The 22964-nt window shown below is 35.4% G+C and overlaps 1 protein-coding gene across 7 annotated transcripts; it reads right to left on the bottom strand.

Moving 5' to 3' along the window:
• Positions 1 to 13734: 13734 nt before the first annotated feature.
• LOC107901744 ((6-4)DNA photolyase) lies at positions 13735 to 22588 on the bottom strand. 7 transcript variants are annotated; one of them, XR_001685390.2, is made up of 15 exons: positions 22068 to 22588; positions 21838 to 21909; positions 21307 to 21387; positions 21003 to 21173; positions 20856 to 20927; positions 20024 to 20110; positions 19784 to 19882; positions 19601 to 19684; positions 18753 to 18839; positions 18589 to 18660; positions 18392 to 18505; positions 17905 to 17992; positions 17726 to 17821; positions 14639 to 16007; positions 13735 to 14530 (listed from the first exon to the last, which is right to left on the bottom strand). XR_001685390.2 is itself a non-coding variant. In XM_016827853.2 (14 exons), the coding sequence occupies exons 1-14, from the start codon at positions 22401 to 22403 to the stop codon at positions 15976 to 15978; spliced, it is 1491 nt and encodes a 496-aa protein (XP_016683342.2). In that variant the 5' UTR covers positions 22404 to 22588; the 3' UTR covers positions 13735 to 15975. The 7 variants fall into 7 exon arrangements, 3 of the variants coding, with proteins under 3 accessions (XP_016683342.2, XP_016683341.2, XP_040951255.1); XR_005914526.1 differs by having other exon boundaries at positions 13735 to 14047; XM_016827853.2 differs by having other exon boundaries at positions 13735 to 16007.
• Positions 22589 to 22964: the final 376 nt, after the last annotated feature.

Genomic DNA, 22964 nt, shown 5'->3' with positions numbered 1-22964 from the left:
CTCAATATATCCGTTAAATCAATCCAATATTGAAGAATCCACTTTAAGTAAGAATCAATATTAATCGCGATCATAAATCTTTTCATGTTATTTTCATATATCACTAACTGAACTTCGAATGTCAATTTACGAATATGTAATTCACTAACACATTCTGGTATACACAATGTTTAATTGATGAAATCATTTAATTTAGCTAAATTTCATATTCACTCCAAATTTTCTTCTATATTCATAAATGCTTTCACTTACAATTTACCTAACCAATTTCTCGAACCAAGCTATCACACAACAATAATACATCACCTGTGCTTCATGAATTCAATGTTCAAATCTTATCACCATCAAATCCATGTCATTCGAATACTTAAAGTTTACTCAAGCATATATTATTACGTTTCATATGCCAAGCATATGTCAAAATTACGAATACGCAATCAATTCATTTGTCATTTATTTGACTAGCAAATTAATATCAAAATTCATAACATTCCATTACTTAAGATATGCCATAAAACACTCCTTTAACATAAACTAGCACCATGACTGAATTTTTAGTATGTTATTTATTCCCCTTTTTCCGAATCACATAGCAAAATATTACAAATATGTATATATTTGAATACATACATCAACTTACCAACATGAGTTAATTCATGAGCCACTCATGACATCATTTCATGCCAAATATACCACACGCATATGCTATGAAACTTTATTTTCTCTCATGAGCTTACCATGACCAGTAATGCACCAATATAAGCATCACTCCTATTTCAACATTTATCGATTATAATCAGACATTTAACCAATTATACACAATTCATTCATATACTTTATTTTCCTCCTCCTCCTCTCCATCCCACATCCTTTATGTATATAACATGCTTAAATAGCATTATACATAATTTCACTATTCACTTATATTTAAATTCAAAGCTGTCTAGTCGAGTTACAATCACTAAATTATTTTTATCCTGAGCTACAAAGCTTCAAATTAAGTTCTGCTAATTTTACCCAAAACTAGACTCACATATCTTCTTACCATAAAATTTTGAGAATTTTTGGATTATCCAATTAGTATAGTTTATTCTTTAAAGTCACCCTTGTTTCACTGCTCAACATCTCTGACCTCTCTTTACTAAAAATGAATGATCTCATTGTATAGAATTCAGATGATATTTCTGTTTATTTAATTTGAAAATAAACTCATTAAGGATTCTAAGGATATAAATTATAACTCATAATTATTTTTTAAAAATTTTTAATTATTTTCCAAAATCAGAATAGGGGATTCCAAAATCAATCCAACCCTACCTCACTAAACTTCAAATATCTCAAAATATATAACTCTTTTGCTTTCTTTGTTTCTTTTATATAAAAATATACTCATTAAGCTTTCATTTCATATCTTATTCACTCTCTAATTCAATTTTCGTTATTTTTGGTGATTTTTCAAAATCACACTATTGTTACTGTCCACAACTGTTTTGTTGCTAATTTTACTTTTTCATAATTTCACTTTTTCACTTTCAATCATTATTCAATTCAATTCCACACATATATTCATCATTCAATCACCCTTAATCGTTACATGATCTCATGTATTTTCACTTAGTCAATTTCCCGATTAACATTTCGGAATAATAACAGATACACGGTGGATTCAGCACACAACAACCACCCTTTGTAATCAATGATATCCGGTGGGATCAGCACATAGCAACCACCTTATAATTAATGATACCGGTTCACATAGTAGCCTGCACATAGTACTACACATGTGACCATCACTATCCGATACACGTAGTAGCCTACACATAGTACTACACACGTGATCGAAGCTATCCGGTACGCATAGTAGCCTGCACATAGTACTACACATGCGACCTATCATTCTGGTACATGTAGTAGCCTACACTTAGTACTACACATGTGACCGTCACTTTCACTTTCACTTTCACTTTCACATAGTGGCCTACACACAGTCCATGTCACACATGTGATCATTTCTGTCACTTCATTCGTATCCCTTTTTATTCCGAATGTTCAATCGGGAAATTTCTCACTTTTTCTCATTTTTTCTTTTTCATTAATCAAAGTCAATTCCTTGTCTTTCTTGACTTATAATAACACATTTAACTTATTTAACACTCACACTATTCAATCCAGTCCAAAAAACACATTTTGGAAAAATTACATTTTTGCCCCTAAAGTTTCACCAAATTATGATTTTCCCCTAGGCTCGGAAATTAAATTTTATTCCTTTTTCTTATGTTTTATGAAATTCTGAACATTTTTCCCTTCTATGGCAACATCAAATTCTCACTCTAACACTTACTTATGAACATTAGGTATTTTTACTGATTATGTCAATTTACTCGTTTTCACTTAAAATCGGCTAGCAAAAGTTATTTAACATAATTTCAAGCTTCATATTCTACCATAAAACATCAAAATAAACACATTTCACCTATGATTATTTTTCCAAATACGAACCCTAGGTTAAATTATTGCTAGAATAAACTAAATCAAGTTACCGAGACTAAACGTAAAGAACATTAAAAACAGGGCTTGGAATCACTTACTATGGAGCTTAGAAGCTTGAAAACCCTAAATATGGCTTCCCCCTTGCTGATTTCACTCACCATGGAGAAGATGGACAAATTTTTGGCTATTTTGGCCTTTTTAATTCTTTTAATTACTAAATGACCAAAATGCCCCCAACTTAAAAATTCCCTATTTCACTTATCTCTTGTCCATTTTTGTCCAAAAAGTTAACCAATGGTCTAATTACCATTTAAGGACCTCCAATTTAAAATTGGACACTTCTAACATGTAGAACTCAACTTTTGCACTTTTTACAATTTAGTCCTTTTGGCTAAATTGAGTGCCCAAACGTCAAAATTTTTGAACTAAATTTTCACAAAATCATTCCGTGAACTTGTAGACCATAAAAATATAATAAAAAGTAAATTTTTCCTCATCGAATTTGTGGTCCTGAAACCACTGTTCCGACTAGGCCTAAAATCGGGCTATTACAATAACAAGAACCAGTTAGGGAGCAGGTGGGGTGGAGGTTGTTGAGCAGTCGGGTTCATCTATACGAATTTGGTGAACCATTCACTCATCATCTGGAAGAAGGCTTCCTTAGTCCCTGGCCCTCAGATACGGACCTTGTATATCTCGATGCTACTCATGAACGAAGGCTTGAACGTTACTCTTTACTTCATTGGAATCAACTAAGTTGGATGTCATTGCTATATGAAAACATGTTTTAAAACGATGAGAAGATATCACACTATCACAGGTTATATAATGGCATGTATAGCTAGACTCGTACATGCTTCGTTTAGTCCGAGAATCGACTAAATCGTAGCTCTTATACCAATAAATGTAACACCCTTAACCCGTGTCCATTGCCGAAACACGGTTACAGAGCATTACCAGAGTTTACAATTCAAACAGACAGAAATTTAAAACATTTCATATCATAGAAATAAGCATATTAAAACCAAGTCATATCATACATATTGTTCCTCATACGAGCCCTTGAGGCTGTAAAGATGCGTTAGAAACAAGTTGGGACTAAATAAGAAACTCAAAGAATTTTTCACAAAATAGTGAAAATCTTCGACAGTGCAAGGGTTAAACGGCTGTGTGGCCAAGCCGTATGACTCACACGGCCAGTAGACACACCTGTTGCTCAGGCCACGTGGGCATTCGAAGTAGGGACACACGGCCATGTCCCAGCTCATGCCCATACCCGTGTAACTCACTGACTTGGTCACACAGCCAAGCCATATGCCCGTGTGCCAGGCCGTGTAACAGTCTGACTTGCAACCCTTTGAAAACTACAGGGGACACACGGTCATATGTCACACATGGCTGAGACAGACGCCCATGTCTCTGCCCGTGTGGACGAAAATAAGTCATTTTAGAAGCTATTTTTCTCACCCAATTAGGCATGTACCTACAATCAACATTACATATATTTACAGGCCATAACAAGGCATCCAAATCAAGCATAAACAAACCATAAACATATGGCATAACATCATACAACCAATATACCCTTAGGCACCTCAAATGACAATATATAAACATCTCTAACCATGTAATCTATTTGACCAAATAATCAACTAACTTGTATGCATGTTTGCATCAATATATACCATAAAATTTACTTACCAAAACACAACCATTTGGTACCAAAATGTCATTCAATAACTAGCATCAAATAACCAATTAGATCATGCATATCAAAGTACCAATTCACAACAACTTGCAAGACTTATACAATATGCACATTCAACTATCATTTCATCTTCCATCATCCAACCATATCAACCATATCATCAACCATTTTTAAGCTACTTATAAACATACCAATCTATATCATTTCATCAACAAAATGCCAAATCACAAGCTAAGTTAAATGACCAAAACATCAACAAAACTACCTATACATGCCATTATAAGAAAAATTAAACAACCGAATGTACCAAAAGAGCTGATGGATAGTGTGATATAGCTGTGACAAGCTTCCAACCTGAACGAGCTTTTGATTCACTAAAACATGGAAAATAACACAAAGTAAGCATTTAAGCTTAGTAAGTTCGTGTAATATAGAATAAAACTTACCATTTAGTCACATAATAGGTAAGAACAAATCATATCCCAACATAATTTGGCCAAATCCCTAAGCACATATACATCAACCATGTTAGCCATGTAAATACATATCTAAACCAATAATCATGGACGAGCACATCAAATGATTAATTTCATATACATGTATCATCAAATTCCATTTTCCATATAGCTTGCAACAACATTTCCATGTAATTCATATGTATGCCTATAATAGTCTATATCGAACTCTTACCAATTCATATCAGAATATTGCCCGTTGAACCATTTAGAATACCGTTGGATACACGGGATAGCTCACACATTGTGTGCTAACTCATATAACTGTAATCTATCAAATCCTGTACATGTATGCTCATACGAGCTGTGAATCGGTTTTCTCACTCGAGCTATAGATCGATATGCTCTCACGAGCTGTAAATTAGTATGCTCACACGAGCTGTAGATCGGTATGCTCTCACGCACTCTAACTCATATAACTGTAATCTATCAAATCCTGTACATGTATGCTCATACGAGCTGTGAATCGGTTTTCTCACTCGAGCTATAGATCGGTATGCTCTCATGAGTTATAAATTGGTATGCTCACACGAACTGTAGATCGGTATGCTCTCACGCACTGTAGGTCAGAACGTAGCTACATGATGCTGCTCACATGAGCAATGGAGTATCTGCAACACATGCAGGACCTCAGCCATCGGTAGGACATTTAGGACCAGTACTCGAATCATGTAAACCCTAATGACATGTCATTTGTATCCTACAAATCTCTAAGGTTCAAATAGGGCTCGGTAGTATACATAAATATATAATTACAACTCATGCATACTTCAACATAAAACATATAATCACAATTTAATCACAAACTTATCTTGAGGAGTATAATAAATATTAATGTGATTAATCCGAGACTTTCTCTTTGCCTAGATCTAACTCCGTACGAGGTCTGACTTGATCTATAAAGATAAATTTAACTCAATTCAATATATTTTTCATTCAATTTAACCCAAAATCATATTTTGCCAAAATTATTATTTTGCCCCTTCAATGTTATTCCCGAAGAAATTGTCGTATCACCCACTACCCATTGTCGTTTCTTTCCTTCCATAGAAAGTAGTGGATCATTTTCATCAGTCAACACCAAATCCATAGGCCCATTATCACTATCAACCCCATTTAACTCCTTACTATCCATGTTTCGCCAGTTGTCAATCCCTGTAGTTAATATCTTTTGTCTAGATCCTAAAGGAATAAAATTAGGATTTAGATACGATTTCTCCACATCACCCCTGTTGTTATGCCCAGTATCCCTCTCTTCCCTTGAAATTCAACCTTTAGTGTCTCTTTCCGTATCCAATGGTCTGCACTCTGAATTGTCAACTTCACAGAGCTATTTGCTAACAGTTGCGTTCCGCCATCACACCACTACACGCAGTGAAATATCCCACCAAAGACTATTTTTGAAGGCTCAATTCGAGTCTGAAATGGGAAAAAACTCTCCCCATGACCAAGTTTACCACAGATAAAAAAAATAAACTTTGTATCTCATACTGATAACGAGCATAGACAGTCCGATCTGAATCTTCTTCTTTCTTTTCAATGGAATTGTCATATCCAAACGAATTCGAATGCGCATAAATTTTTTGGTTCCTATTGTCAAGCATCGTCCTACCAAACTGAATTGATAGTTTTAATCCACCACCATAGCCTCCTCACGAAACGCACCCTCCTCCTCATCAATTAAATTCAGATTAGCCAGTTCCTCCTCCATCACTCAAGAACAAAGAAAAACTGTCATACCAAAACTGATAGAGGGTTGCGCGTGGACCAAGATCGAGTTGTCAAGTCACGGGAAACTCCTACGAAGAACGCTAAACACTTGGATCTAAAACGAAGCAGAAAGATCAAATCTTAGAATTTCCAGATCTGAAATAAAAACTCTAAAACAACAAAGAATAAACCAAGAACCGAAACACTTATTATTAGTAGAGACTATATCAATCAATTAGAAAGTTTATGAACCGAAACTACCAAATAATCCTAACTTGCACTAGGAGTCCAAAAATAATGAGACACCAATTGATTTGGGTCGCACCGAGGAAGAATTGTGCACACTTTTAAATCCTACTAACACAAGAAACAAGAAGGTGTTAGATAGTGTAAAGGAATAATAAAGGCAAAACAAATGAAAACCTACAGCTAAGAATCAATAAAAATTGCTAAAATCCAAAAACCCGAAAAACTGCGGAGTAACTTGACAACTTCGTTCGAGGTGTTCCCAATCTCCAAAAATCACAAAATTTAAACTGGAATGTCCTTAAATATTGTATATTTGATCTGGACAGTTTCGGCACTAAAATCAACCCGCTGAATATTTTTTAATTTTTTTCTTGATTTCATATTTTTAATTTTTTTGACTTTTTCTATTGATTTTTTTGCGGGAAATATTTTTTAATAATCTATCACAGTGCCACAAATATGCATATAAAATTTAAGACCAATCTTTCATTAAACTTCAAGAATCATGCAAACATGTTCATGGAAAAACCCTAATCCTTTAAAATTTTTCAAATTAGTCCCTAGGCTAGCTAGATTAAGCTACAACGATCCTGAAAATATAAAAATCATTAAAAACGAAATCAAAACACATACCATGCAAGCAAAAAATGCAATGGTCGAAACCTAGCTATTCTCCCATGCTGAAAACCAGTTGAAGATGAAGATAGGAAGATGATATCTCATTTCTTTCTTTTGTTTTTATTATATTAACCTTTATTTACTTTACTACATTTTTAACCTTTAAAAACATTCATAATTACAACAAAACCAATCCATGAATATGCACTAACTATATAAATGGTCTATTTACCATCTAAGTCCTCTTATTTTAAAGTTTCATAGCTATTAGATACCTCTAACTTATAGAACTCTACTTTTGCACCTTTTACGATTTAGTCCTTTTTACTTAATTAAGCATGCAAACGTCAAAAGTTCTTAACGAAATTTTTATACGACACTACTAACATACTATAGACATTAAAATAATATTACAACTAAAAATTTACTCGTCAGATTTGTGGTCTCAAAACCACTATTTTGATTTTACTAAAAACGGGCTATTATAACTAAACCAAACACTTCCTTATTCTCAAACTTGCGCCACTAATAATAAAAGTATGGGATGTGAAAGTTAGCATCAGTGATTCCTTTTTCGAGGATAATCGAGATTATAAAAATATTAAATCTAATAAAATGTCCAGAAGATTAGAGAGCCAAAAAGTGGAAGTAATTCAAGGACTCCCCATACCAATGACAATGCTGGTCCAAGAAAATTGTGAAGTCTCTACATAGGAAGATTACGAATTAGAACCATTTTCGAATATCACAAGTATTGAGCCTATTGAAACCGAGAGCATAGAAGAACTTCAACCGTTCTCTACACAAGACATGGGCAAATTAACTATTGACGAAGAGGATAATGACTTGCGTGAAAACATGGAAATTCAGTTAGCGCCTCTTGAAGATCTGTCTGAGAAAATGATTCCTTCAATAATTAGACCTCCTGCACATGAGTTGAAACCTTTGCCTGGAGGTTTGAAGTATGGGCATTTGGGAGAACACAACACTCTTCCCGTTATTATCTCTGTCCAATTAAGGACAGAAAGAGAAGTTGCACTCCTTCATGTGTTGAAAGCACATAAAAAGACGATTGGGTGGACAATTTTTAATATTAAGGGAATAAGCTCATCCCTCTACCAACATAAAATATTCTTAGAAGAGGGAAAAAAACATGTAGATGCCCAAGGACACCTCAACCCGATAATGAAAGAAGTCGTGAAGAAAAAGCAGGACACAATTCGCAACTACTTTCCCAAAGTTAATAGTATTTTAGAAATAATATAAAATTTTAATACCTTTTATAATTTTCTCTAGAAGTAAAAGGGACTTATTTTGTTTTTATTATAAGTGATTACTAAAAAGAATATGATCTCTAATGATGGATGGTAGGAAGTAAGAAAATTTGAAAAAAGGTCTAGCAACCAATTTTTTTTAATTCTCTCTGAAAAGTTTTATAGAGTATTATTGGTCGTGCTTAACTGGGTGGACTACGTAGAGGCCGAGACAATTCTGTTACAGCTTGGAATCAACATTGTGAAGGAAATCAAATCCTAAAGGTATATTTTTTACTCATTTTCAACTTAACTCGTTCCTCATACATGGATCCTTGGCTGATGACCGTCAAAAAATTTTTCTATTGCGCCATGAGGCATATCAACAATCCAACACCAGCTTGCTGGTTTACTTACTTTTCTAACTCCATCTTCATGAAGCCTGCTCCATGTAGAACCTTCTATGGCTTCTCATTCTTTGAGCTACTGAAAATAATGAAGAATAGGAGAACATGAAACAAATTCGGGAAGAAAATCAACCCTAGGAATCCATTTCCTATCTATTTATAACCCTTCTTGTGCTATTACCAATCCCATGAGAATTGTCCATTGCTAACTATGATGTCTCCCATTAAGGAACCCATTGGTTCCACTTTAACCGAACCAGAATTGGATCTCAATCATGTCCAATTTGGTTTGCACCTTTCCTATCTCTTTCAATATAGGCCGCTAACTTGTGGTCTCTTTCAATTTAGTCCTTTAATTGTCCTTAATTTCGGGTTACTACAAATCTAGGTGTTATAGTTGCCTTGAAGAACCTATATATCATTTACACGGTGTCACCCCGAAGGACCTGTATATCATCCACATTATTCACCTTGAAAGAATAGTAGATAACCATTCCACGATGCAAATCCAATGATGTACGACGATTATCGAGCCCCGTTTGAACATTAGGTATATAGGATACAAATTACATGTCATTAGGGTTACCATGTTTCGAGTGTTGCCTTGAATGTCCTACTGACGGCTGTGTTCCTACATTTGTTGCAAATGCTCATTAGCTTGTGTGAACGGCATCATGTAGCTTATATTTCGACTGTCTACTTGTGTGAGCAGACCCATTTTATGGCTCGAGTGAGCATCGATGTAAAGGAAAAGGAAAAGGAAAAGGAAAAGGAAAGGTTTCGACCATATGTTTAGCACACTTTGTGTGAGCTTTCCCCGCGTAGTCGATATTATTCTAAGTGGTTCAAAGGGCATGTAAAGGGAAAGAACGATAAGTGTTCCTGTAACAGCCCCATTTTAAGTGAAATTGGAAAGTGGTTTCGAGACCACAAATCCAAAGTTGAAAATTTTATTTTATTATGATTTTTTTCCTAGAGCATGATAGTAGTACTGCATACAAATTTCGTTAAGAAATTTTACCATTTACATGCTCAATTTGATAAAAAGGACTAAATCGCGTATAGTGCAAAAGTTGAGTTTTAATAGCTAAAGGTATTAAATAGCTATAGAAATTTAAAGTGGAAGTCCTTATATGGTAATTAAACCATTAGAGTTGATAGCGGATTTTAAAGGCTTGGCATTTGTGTAATTTTTAAAGTTTTTAAAGGTTAATTAAGGAATTAAATAATAATTGATCAATTAAAATAAAACCAAATTAAGTATCATCTTTCTTTTCACCATTTTCAACCGAAACTAAAAGGAGAGAATAGCCATGGAAGAAGCTTGATTCAACCAACCTTAGTTGTCTAATTGTAAGTGATTTTTTAATCTGTTTTTAATGATTTTTATGTTTTCGGGATCATTGTAGCTTAATTTAGCAAGCCTGGGGACTAATTTGTGAAATAGTTAAACTATTAGGGTTTTACAATTGATGCATGTACATGATTTTTGAAGTATGATGTTAGAAAATGGAGGGTTGTTGTTAGATAAACAACTTTTGTAAAGGAATTTTTGGTGAAATTGTCAAATAGGGACTAAATTGAAAAATAAAGAATTATACATGGTGAAATTTGGAAATAAATGAAATATAAGGCATGCTAGGGACCTAGTTGATATTCAGCCATATTGGGTTATGGTGGAATTTCATGAATTTCTATTTTTATGAGCTGTCTTCGCGATATAACGACTAGCTCTGCAGGGCGGAGCAGTCAAATGCAATGAAACTTCTAAGCTGGAATGTTTGTGGATTGGGGAGACCATGGACTGTTAATAGGTTCAAAAATAATTCGAGGGCCATTAATCCTCAGATTTTGTTTCTTATGGAAACAAAATTAAATTCAAAAAAGATGAAAATGGTTAGATTGAAATGGGGTTTTGAAAACGGTGTTGATATAAGGGCGATTGGATCAAAAGGAGGTTTATCTTTGGGTTGGAAAGGTAACTCTTTGATTATGCTTAAAAGTTATTCTCATTACCACATTGATGTTGATATTCATGATAATGAATGTGGTGAATCTTGGAGGTTAACGGGTTTTTATGGGAATTCTGATGAACGAAGTAGGCAGAGGTCATGGGAGCTGCTTAGACAATTGGGACATGATCAAATGGTCCCTTGGCTTGTGATTGGGGATTTCAACGAGATCATAAGCTCCTTTGAAAAGAAGGGTAGATGTTTTAGATCAGAATAACAGATGGCTAAGTTTCGAAGCGTTTTGGATGACTGTGGGCTTAATGATTTGTGTTTCATTGGTATGTGGTTTACATGGGAAAGAGAAAGATTCTTGTCAACTAATAAAAGGGAAAGACTTGATAGGGGAGTCACGAGTTTGGAATGGATGAATCTTTTTTCAGGCTATCAAGTAGAGCATTTAAGTCATACTTTTTTGGACCACTGTCCGGTTCTTTTAGACACAATAGGAAAGTGAAGGGATGATAAGAGATATGGGGCTAATCATTTTCGTTTTGAGGCCAGATGGTGTTTAGAATAATCTTTCGAAGAGGAAGTAAAAAGGAATTGGGTTGATTCATCTATTAGTATTCTGATTAAGCTAACGAAAGTGGGACAATAATTCCAACAATAGAATCGCTTAAGGACCAAGGAGCAAAGGACAACCTGAATGAATTTAGAGGAACGGTTTGCTTGGACTTTATGACAGGGATCCATCTGATGAGATTTTGGTTAAAATTACAGATGTTTAGTTAGGCCTTAATCTGGAGGCTGATAAAAAGGAGATCTATTGAGAACAATAGGCCCGAGTCAATTGGTTGAAAAATAGGAATCGAAATACAATTATCTTTCACAAAGTAGTTGTTACTCGCCAAAATCGTAGTCGGATGACTGGATTGGAAGGGAAGGATGGACGTTAGGCTTTAAAAGATGAGGAGATGTTACAGATTGCTATAAAGTATTTTGAAAATTTGTTCTCGGCCTTAAAGACAGGTGATAATGAAAGGTTGCTTGGCTTAGTGGAGAAATAGATCACAAAGAGCATGAATGATGAGCTGCTCAAACCTTTCACTGAGAAGGAAATTGGCATGCAGTTAAGATGATGGCACCCCTAAAGGCCTCGGAGATCGATAGTTTTCCAACAATATTTTATCAAAGGTTTTAGCATTTTGTTGGACCTGAGATTCCTAGTTATTTCTTGTCTCTTTTGAAAGGTGAGATTGAAATGAGTGAGATCAACCCATATCATTTTAATTCCTAAAGTTGAGGAATTGAAAAATCTTTCACAATTTAGACCTATAAGTTTATGTAATGTGGTTTACAAAATTATTGTGAAAGTCTTGGTGGAGCATATGAGTGCAATGTTGGGATGTTGTATTAATGAAGCCCAAAGGTCTTTTATCCCAGGAAGACATATTTCGGATAATGTTTTAATCACTTATGAGGTCTTACATTCCCTTAAAATGAAAAAGAAAAGTAGAAAAGGGAATTTTGCGCTTAAGCTCGATATGAGTAAAGTGTATGATCATGTTAAGTGGGATTTTTTGGCTAGAATGATGCTTAGGTTGGGTTTTCATACTGATTGGGTTGTTTTCATTATGTCTTTTTTGTTTCCTATACAGTGGGTATCAATGGGGATTCTAGCGATTGGTTTTCACCTTCGAGAGGGTTGAGACAAGGAGATCCACTTAGTCCTTATCTATTATTAATATGTGCAGAGGGTTTTTCTACACTATTACATGAGGCAAAATAGAAAGATCTGATGCGGGGTGCTCCAATTGGAAGGGAAAGGCTCTCGATTAATCATCTATTTCTTGCAGACGATTGTCTTCTTTTTGGTGATGTCTCGTGTAAGGGAGCAAATACAGTTCGAAACACTATTTTGGAGTATGAGCGAGTTTTGGGGCAATAGGTTAACTTTGATAAATCACTTATTTATTTTGGTGTAAGTGTGGAGTCTAATGTAAGGGAGTCAGTTACTAACATTTTGGGTGTCCATGTAGCTACAAACCCCGAGAAGTATTTGGGTCTGCTAATGATGGTCAAAAGAAAGAAGAAGTGGGCTTTTGCAAATTTTGTTGATTGGTTCAGAAGAAGAATTGATGGGTGGAATTTGCACTATCTTTCGATGGGGGGTAAGGAAGTATTCATTAAGTCAATTTTACAAGCAATTCTCGTATATGTTATGCAGTGTTTTGCTTTGCCGAAGGTTTTAGTTAGAGGGTATATTGAATAAATTTTGGTGGTCTAATAACAAATTAACTAAAGCCATTCATTAGAGTAATTAGAGTGCATTGTGTAAACTCAAAGTTGTTGGTGGGCTGAGACTTCGGGATCTTTTTTTGTTCAATAAAGATTTATTAGCAAAACAAGTTTGGCAGTTATTTTCCCAGCCCAATTGCCTTTTAGCAAAAGTTCTAAAAGCTCGTTATTATCCATTCTCTGTATTTTGTCAACAAAAGTTGGTTCTTACCCTTCGGTTACCTAGAGGAGTATTTGTAGTGCTCAGGATCTGAATGCAGAAGGGTTAATTTAGCGCATTGGTAGCAATGAGGGTGTGAATATTTGAAATGATCCATGGCTATCTAGTCCTGGAAGTAGTAGATTATCAGTTCAGAATATAAATCCTTATTGGATTACTGTGAACCAGTTAATTGATGTTGAGTCAAATACTTGGAATAAGGATGTGATCTGCATACTTGTTGACAGAGACCAAGCGAAACGCATTTTCAACATTCCTCTTGATAGTTCCAGATCTCATGATATGTTGGTTTGGAGACGCGAAGCCATTGGGAGTATTCTGTAAAGAGTGGGTATAGGGTTTTAATTACAAAAAAATTACAGATTACAGATTACAACCTTTCTACAGCAGACAAGTACAAGGATTTTTACAAATAACTTTGGGCTTTGCACCTACCAACTAAAGTGAAAATACATGTGGAGGTTATTCAATAATTATGTGCCTCATTTTAGCAATCTCATTAAGCGAAGGCTATATGTTGATGAAGCTTGTCCACTGTGTAAGGACGCTTCAGAGGATTTTGACCATTTGATGTGGTTCCGTCGTGTATTGCAATAGCTTTGGGCTTATCTGAATATCACAATTGCTCTAGCAGGGATTACCTCGAATTGCAAAGACTGGTTAGTAAATATTTTTAATGCAGTAGATGAAAGTACTAGACAACTTTTAATTATTTCCTTTTGGGCTTTGTGTCATAGAAAAAATAAAATGGTACATGAAGGTCTTAAGATATCCATGCAGGAACTTTTGGGTTTTATTCAAGGTTATATACAGGAGATAACTTTGAGTCGAGTCTCTTTTTCCTCATATAGAACTATGCTGAAAGAGTTGTGGCGACCCCCTAATACTGGTATTATTAAATTAAATTTTGATGTTTCTTTTCAATATGATTCTAAAATCTCTGCTACATCAGTTTTAGCTCGAAATAATGAAGGAAAAATCATGGGGGCGTGTTCTTTCCCATATGAGGGAGTCGTAGATGCCTTTGTTGTAGAAGCTAGGGCCCATGAAAGGGCTCTGTTGTTTGCGATTGAAATGGGTTTTAGGAGAATACTACTGGAAGGGGATTCTCTGTCGATCATTAAAAAACTCAAATCAGATGGGGAGGATAAATCCATTCTCAAACCGATTTCTCAAAGCATTCGACTATTAGAAAGTCACTTTGTGGAAGTTACTTACCATTTTGTTCTAAGAGAAGCTAACAACGCGGCACATAATCTGGCATTGGAAGGATGTCGATGCTAAACATCTTGCTTTTAGGTTGAGGAGGCATCAGATTAAGTTGAAAAGGTGGCGGACGAGGACTAGATTGTTTGCTGATACGATTTGGCCCGGTGTTGATTATCGAGTCGATCTAATTTGCCCGATCATCGTCGAGGAAGTATCGTTCGGTTTTGTAAACGGAAGAATTTGGTTAAGTATGGAAATATATGTCGAAATAAGTTCGTGGTGGCTAAAAGATAGATGGATTTTAAATGGAATAAATTTGGATGGGCTCGGTTTAACAAGAAAGTAAGATAGATAAGGTAAGTGATGGAGATGAATGATAGAACTTAAGCGTCAAGAAAGATTCGATACTATAACGAGTATCGCCCTGAGTTTTATACGGCTTAAGGTGGAAGATGGTTGGTAGATGGATAGGAGAACGCCACACCAAAAGATTGGTGATAAGTTCAGAAAACAAGTTCGGGATGACACCACTAGCACGCTAGATAAGTCACTCGAGACTCGTACGAAATTGGAGAGGAAGTTAACCTCATAGAAACAAAGTTTCATTTAACAAATTGGCAAAAAGTTCCTACAAAGTGAATTGAGCTACATATTTATAGCCTTTACATGGGATAGCCGAATAGGCAATTAAGGGTACTGAGTGGACAACAAATTAAAGCTAAAAGAGGCTGGAAATTTCCTTGAAGTTTCTTGAACGTCCTGGGAATCTTCCTTGAAGTTTCCTAGCATGGGAGACACCAATGGAGAGCATCTAAAAGCCTACATTCAGCTGGACTTTAATTAAGTTGATTAATAGACTGAAACTTCTTAACTCCTTCTTAAAAACGTCCTTTAATGCTTCCTAGACCAGCTTGATTAATTGGAGTGAAGAATGAGCTAAATGGAGCTACATTTGATCAGCCAAGGAGTTATGGTCAGCTTTCAATTCTTCCTTGGGCAGCCCAACAAGCAGCAGCCATAATAAAGGCAACTTAGGCGCACAAACAGTCCCTTGTGTGAACACTTGAATTCAATCGACCTTGAGGTGTGAAAAGGGTGATTTGAGCAGCCACCAATGTGTGAAAAACGTTGCTAGCTGAATAGGTTCAATGTGAATAGCATCTTGGCTATTGGACTCCACGAACAGCCACTTGGAGAAGCTAAAAACTGCTGTTGACTTTTAATTCAGCTTAATTGCTCCAGCTCCAAATACATGTGCTCATTAATACCGTCCATGCACTAACTGAATTTGGCCAAAAGGTCACTGGGAGAAGCCAATCACTAGCACACTTTTCATTAATCTTCATTCATGCACTTATGCCGTCCCTTGTACATGTACCTGCACTAAATAAATTCAGCAACTAAAAACACATTAAAATGATGCATTCGGCTAGGGCACATTAAAGTTGATAATAGCTAAGAAATGTTCAGCTTAAGACACATTAAAATGCTGTACTAATTAACATGCATTAAAATTAACACAAAATTAATTAAGTTCAAATTAAAACATATTAATAAGCTGAAATTAAGTTAACTAACTTAATTAAACAACTAAATTTATTCCAGCAACTTAAAATGTATGAAATTAAATAAAATAACATTGAGCTCAATGAGATAAGATTGAGCTGAATTGAGCTCAAGAAACTGAAATTCGAACTGAATCAAGCTCAATAAGCTAGGATCGAGCTGATCAACTAGAAAAAGATTGCAATGCTCGCTTGGGAAGCTTGGCCAAAGTCGTTCGCAGGGCGTGATCGCATCATTCGGCTACAACAACACTGAGAAATCTTTGTTAAGCTTTGAAGATCGAAAAAGTTAAGAGGAATCTCCATGGTTGATTTTCAAGGCAATATCCTTCTTCCAATTTGGCTATACAGAGTAATTGTTGTGGAAGATGAGAATAATGGTTGGTATTCTCTAATGAGTTTTTTAGTGTTTAGTTTTGGGTGTTTTCTAGAGTTAATGGTTTTCTACTTTCTGTGTGCTTTATTTTGCTTTGATGATTGGCCTTTTAATTTTAGAGTCTTTTCATTTCCTTATAGTGTGTTAATATATCATACTTTCTTGAGCCAAACACCTATTAAATGAATATTAGCTTTTTATGCCAAAAAAAAAAAAAAGTTCCAAGTTATCAATTTATATTACGTGCCAAACATGTAACACAATAACAAGTTCTAAGTTATCAAGTTATAGTTTAAAAAAGAAAAAAAGATATGGATGGATGAAAAAGTAGATTTTGCAGCTCATTTTATCAGCTTTTGTCTCTGCCTTCTGGGTTTGGGTTCCTGCTTATCTTCATCTTCATCAAATTTTCTTCTCAACTTCCTTAAATATTCTTCACTTACACGTCCATTGAGTCTCTGGTTAAGTGCATAAGCTTGCCCCATTTTCTTTCTGCATTCATTGCTTGCAGTATCATGCAAAACCACTGAAATTCATCGCAAGGGTATAAGAAAAGATTGCCCTATATCTAACTTTTAAAGTAAATTGTATTTAAACCTGCATTGCTCCAACTCTCCATTTTTTTAAGTATACTTGTTTGATATCCATATTCCAACGTCTATCTGGATAAGGCTATTTGGATATGACCCTCCTAAACTGGAAATTTCGAATATATCATTGTCAAGACACTACCCATATCCAATATTCATACCCGAATCTAGCATAGTAAACAACCCAAGTTGTTAGCATCAAACTATGATGCTCCAATTCTTATTTTTCCTAATGTATCCATGTCAGACGCTTATGTTTGACATATGTTCGGACATAAGTATGGGAATATGACCCTCCAAATACCCTCTAGATATATAGAAAAACTTTCAAAATTTTGAATGAATCCATATTGTAAACATACTGTATCCAATGCACACACCCGAGTTAAGTAACATAGGCATTAAATTGTTGAATTCTTAATATGATCTGTCACTACAGTTCTTATCTGAAATAGTATGCAAGACTAATGACCAAAGTTGTAGATTGAACACTAAGATAAGAGTAGGGATGGTATCATTCATGAGATTGAACTTCAAACTCATCCCTCACAATGAGATAACAAACCTGGTTTGGGATAATCTCTTCCAATAATGCACTTTGCTTTAGTTTGCACGCTTAGTGGAGCTGTCCACGGCTCATATATATATTCCTTTGGCATGTCTGATATCCGCTTATGTTAGATGTTAGCACATTAAAGCTTGCCAAAAGATGATGATGAAGAAGAGAGTGGAAACTAAACATACCTTTTAGTATGGGGAGAAAATGCCTAATATAATTACCATTCGGATCATATTTCCTTCCAAATGATATTGGTGAGTATATGCGGTTGTACTATTGAAAACAACAATCACTCATGTTGAAAAGCGAGTTATGTAAACAGCAAATTTGGCAGCAATTCTAGAAAGAAATTATAACTCTAAGAACTTAGACTTCAAGCAACTAACAGCTACTATAAACAGCCTACTTTTTTTTTTTTCGTGAAATAAACAACCTACATTTAATATCACTTAGTAAACATATCTCGGACATGCCCAGATCATTTATCCATAAGATAATCCAGACAACTAATTACACTGACATTTTACAATATATAGTATCAAATTCGGCCTACATACTCTGCTAAAACTGATATAGTAAGATCTAGCTATGTTGCAAAAGAAATTGTTTTGAGTTGCCAGTCACTCTCCATTAAGAGACTTTGAAAATGATACATGTATAGATGATTCAAACCTGGTAAAAGAATGATGAGCATGATAGCCAGAGCCAATTCCCATTATTAATTGCCCAATCTGAATCAATCAGAAGCCTCTCAAAGATATCACGTCCTTTTTCCCAATGAACAAACTAGGAAAAAGAAATTGCAATTTATGACAAGAGAAAATGATAGAAAGAAGAAAGAAATGTGCTGAAGCATAGAGGAAACATACTAGATCTCCACGAGTGAGGAAACAAGCAACAGAATGGCGTGCGAGATGGTGCATCCAACCCCACTTCCTCAGCTACAATGACCCATGTTTATAAAATTAAAAGCACAAATATGAAACCAAATGTGCAAAATATTAAATAAAGGTATCAAGTTATGCCACGAAACCTGGACCATGATAGCATCAATCCAAGGGTAACCTGTTCTAGCCTCTCTCCAAGCAGCTAGGAGTTTGTCATCATCATTCCATGGAATCTGAAATCAAAAAACTGACTAACATCAAAGCTTTATATATAGAATTGAGAGTCCAATACAACATGTCAGTTACAGCTCATGTAAGATTAGTCAATGATTTATTTTGAATGTGAGCTGATACAATATTAAAGTGTTATAGATGGCAAAAAACACGTGGAAAACCACTGAATAATTTCAATATAGCCCGATCTAATCTAATCCAAGTATCACAGAGGTGAGAGAACTTATGAAAACACTGGTCTAAGCAAAGAGGACCTCATCCTACAAGAATTAAGTTACAATCACAACCATTCTTTCCTTGTTCCCCTTTTAAGCACAACCATCTAGAAATTTCGGTGCTTTCATCACCAGAAACCTGATGGTATCAATTTTAGGTAAACATAACCAGTTTGTTTGGAACTTACAGCGAAACAATTCAAGTTCAGAAACATGGTTCAAATGAATACAGAAGAGTTTTAAGCCCATAGGAAAGTGCTGCTCACTTTAAAAGTTGTCATCTATAGTTTATAATATCAGGTAGTTCTTAGGCTAACAATTGTGTGATATTTTGGTATAGTGCTGGACTCTTAGCTTCAATGATCAATCAAGATTCAAGGTCGGACAACTTCAAGTACCCAAAAAAAAAAAAATCACATGGTTCTATTTATTTGTTTCCTTTCCTTTTATTTTTCTACAGTTCTAAGAGAAAGCAAGGAGAAAGAAGAACAGAATCAGATTTAGGTAAAATAAACTGTTCCGTTTGGTACATTAAATGCACCGACCTGCTTGCATATTTTGTTACCCTTCATTTCGTCAAAATTAGGAGTTCCAAAGGCCACGGTATAGAAAAATTCGCGCCATAGCAACTGCAGAGATAGAATATAGCTTTCAATTCTTTGAAAGAAAGTAGATCAAACAATAAATAATTCACTGCAATATCAATGAAGAATTAATAGGCAACCAACCTGCCCGACAAGAGAAACTGGTGGTGATGTATGCCTCTTAACATTTTTATAGACATCTTTAAGGCATTGGTAAAAATACCTGGAAGAGAGACACCCAAACTGCCACAAGGATTATGAAAAAAGAATGAACATACGCAAGGCTGAGATCTCTCTTAATGATTTTTTATCTCCATATTACAAAATTTGTACAATCATTCAAAGATATGCTCCAAAACCAGTATCAATCTTTTTGTCACTCACTTTCAAATAAGGTGATAGAACAGTTGTTGCTGGTTTTATATAAGCAGAAGGGTCACCCTTAGGTTTCTCAAAATTGGCCACCCATTCCTGAAGTAGAAGAAAGCAGTCATATCAATACAAGTGCCATAAACAACTGATCCTTAAAAAGATACAACAGAAGTAAACATGGGAAAACTGATAAGATAACTTAAGGCATTTTGCAAGAAATCAGGTTCACTTAATGACAAACCAAAGGAGATTTCACATTTTGGCAGGAACTTAGAATTGTTGTCACAAAGCCATTAGAAGGAAAATTACAGATGAACTAATCACAAAATAACCAGAAGCATCTTTGTATTTTCTGACTAGACACTTACAAATCACAACTTCTTCTCAAGGAAATGATGAAATATCAAAATAACAGTAGTGCAGCCAACATTTTTCACCTCAGCTTGATCCAGAACATTTCACAAGCTTCATATTCATATAGACCAACCTAAGTTCAATGGACTTAACTAACCGACCCAATGCACCTCTTCTCATCATACAGGTCATTAACTTAACTCATTGACTCAAATGGATCCAAGCTTTGTTACAGGGAACTCGGTTAGAAATTAACAGAAACTAAGTAAACTGAAAGAAGAAAGTGGAGCAAAAGTTTTCCATGGTTGTCAAAAAACCACAAATTAAGCCTATAATCGATACAATTCTCTGTCATATATCTACATTTATGTATTACCAATTTACATATAGCAGTTCACCATCCTCCAAAGGAATGCCTTTTCCCAAAACTTCAATGTCATAATATTGCTATTGCTAATTCAATGCTCAATATCAAAAGGTCACAACATACCTTGTCACTTAGGGATTCTCTCAACCTCCTCAATGCTTCTGACTCACCACCTCTAAAGGGAGTGAACTCATCCTGCACAAGGAATCCTTCTTTATAAAGAGCTCCGTCAAGCAATGGCACATTTCTGAAACATTGATGGCTTCATACCTGATGCTTTTCCACATACCCGAGTTCCTTTAGTGTCGGAACTTGTAAAATCTCACATCTTCCAACATCTCCAACAGGAGGCATCCAAGAAAGTTCAACTGAAAGTGAGAAAGATGGTTCCCCAGCAAGCTTTAAAAAGGATTGATAACTCAATGGTGGTCTTCCCCCATTCTATTGTAGCCGTTAGTTGCATTCATGAATAGTAGCAATCAATTAGAATAGAAAAGATAGCATCCTTGGTATGAAAAAACTAGAAACTTGGCGTAAAAGCTTCCAACTCTGTTGATACCAACTTCTGGCTTACCTTCTCTATAATATCTGCAGGATCGAAGATGGTATGACTCACTGGAGAGAAAACCTCGATTCCAGCTGCAGAAGCATAATTCTGTAGAAACAAAGGCAATCTTTATTTACTATAAAGAATATAAGCATATGAATTGCTAACTTAGCTAACTCCAACTTTTTATTTTTCTTGAAGTACCCTTGTGTCTGATATATTTTTGGATCTAGGTACGCGGATATGATCCCAAATACATAGAAAAGCTACTTGTTTCAGACACGTATCCATATCCAATACACACCCAACTCCAAATAATATAGATATGTATGTTTAGTACAAGAAAAAGCTTACAGCAACTGCAGCACATGAATTGAACATCCTCCCTGGAACTCAAACATGAAACCTCAAACTAATTGAAAATACCAAGTTTTGCCGTTGGACTATAATGTTGGTGGAAGCCCATTTTTATTTGATATAACACTAATATTTGAAAAACTCAAGGAAAGTTAAGTATTGTTCTTGAAAGATAGGGGGGGAAAAAAAGCACAGTTTTACCTTAGCTTTATCATCCAAAGCTTGATAATATGGATCAGTGTCATACTCAAAGCAAAGCTTTCTAACATCCCACTGCCAAAAACCAAAAAATCAAACAAGCATTATAAAAAAGAAAAAGACAATTCTTCATAGTTTTAAGTTTAACTTTAAACAAACAAACAATATATGTAAATTATAGATATCAAAAAGAGAAAAAAAACAATACATGTAAATTATAAAGAGAAAATCACCTCGTTTAAGCAACGAATCAAAACCTCACTAGGCTCACCCTTCAACACCAACAACCTCGACCCGAGTTTCTTCAAACTTGAGTCAAGGTCAGCGAGGCTCTCCAATAAGAACCGGATCCTGTTTATACCCGCACGGGTGGATCCTGGGGAGTAGGCGTTTGGGTCCAGCTCCATATAGTGAGGGTCGATGACGAACAAAGGGTAAACACAAGTGGATCCTCTGGAAGCATACTCGAGCGCCGGATTGTCGTGGACCCGGAGCCCCTTTCGGAACCACATTAACGAACCCGACCCGGATAGCATGCTGGGATTCAGTAGAGAAAGTGGAGGTTTCATTTCATAAGACAACAAAATTGCGGTTTTGAACCGTTGGGTAAGTTGGCGCCTTAAATGTGGGAGGCAGAGATGTCGGCTAACGTGCACGTACGAGGTGTATGGCAAGGATGCTTGTGAATTGAAAAGAACTCTGAGCAAACGGTATACGATGTACGTTAAAAATAGGCTTGGGTGAGGAACTCTGGTGCGGTTAATGTAGCGCCACGTCGAGGGTCCTAATATGTGGATTTCTTGTGGTTGAAAGCTTCTTTTTCAACCTTCTCCTTTTTAGAAGAATTGATTCACTTTTTTAAACAAAGTTGATATTTTTGGTAAAAACGTTTAAACCATTATTCATAGAAAGGGTATTGCACATTTTAATTAGGAAGATTAGTGTATTAAAAAGGTGAAGAACTGAATCTCAATGGACTTAGAAAATACGAGAAGTAAGAGTGAGCAAAACTCGATTCGACTCGAAAAAATCGAAAAAAAATTTAAATTTCGAGTTAAACGAATCGAGTTATTCGAGTTAATCGAGTTATTCGAATCAACTCGAATTTTTTTTTCAAATTTCGAGTTCGA

The sequence above is a fragment of the Gossypium hirsutum genome, chromosome D06 (genome assembly GCF_007990345.1).
Source record: "Gossypium hirsutum isolate 1008001.06 chromosome D06, Gossypium_hirsutum_v2.1, whole genome shotgun sequence".
NCBI lineage: Eukaryota > Viridiplantae > Streptophyta > Magnoliopsida > Malvales > Malvaceae > Gossypium > Gossypium hirsutum.
This window is presented reverse-complemented; position numbering and strand designations above follow the sequence as displayed.

What these genes read in the sequence shown, in the direction of transcription:
- LOC107901744 (XM_016827852.2), bottom strand. Translation starts at nt 22,403, where the DNA reads ATGAAACCTCCACTTTCTCTACTGAATCCCAGCATGCTATCCGGGTCG. An exon ending in TGATTCGTTGCTTAAACGAG is followed by an intron (nt 21,910 to 22,067) that starts GTGATTTTCTCT and finishes GGTTTTTGGCAG; the next exon opens with TGGGATGTTAGAAAGCTTTG. An exon ending in GGTATGTGGAAAAGCATCAG is followed by an intron (nt 20,928 to 21,002) that starts GTATGAAGCCAT and finishes TTCCTTGTGCAG; the next exon opens with GATGAGTTCACTCCCTTTAG.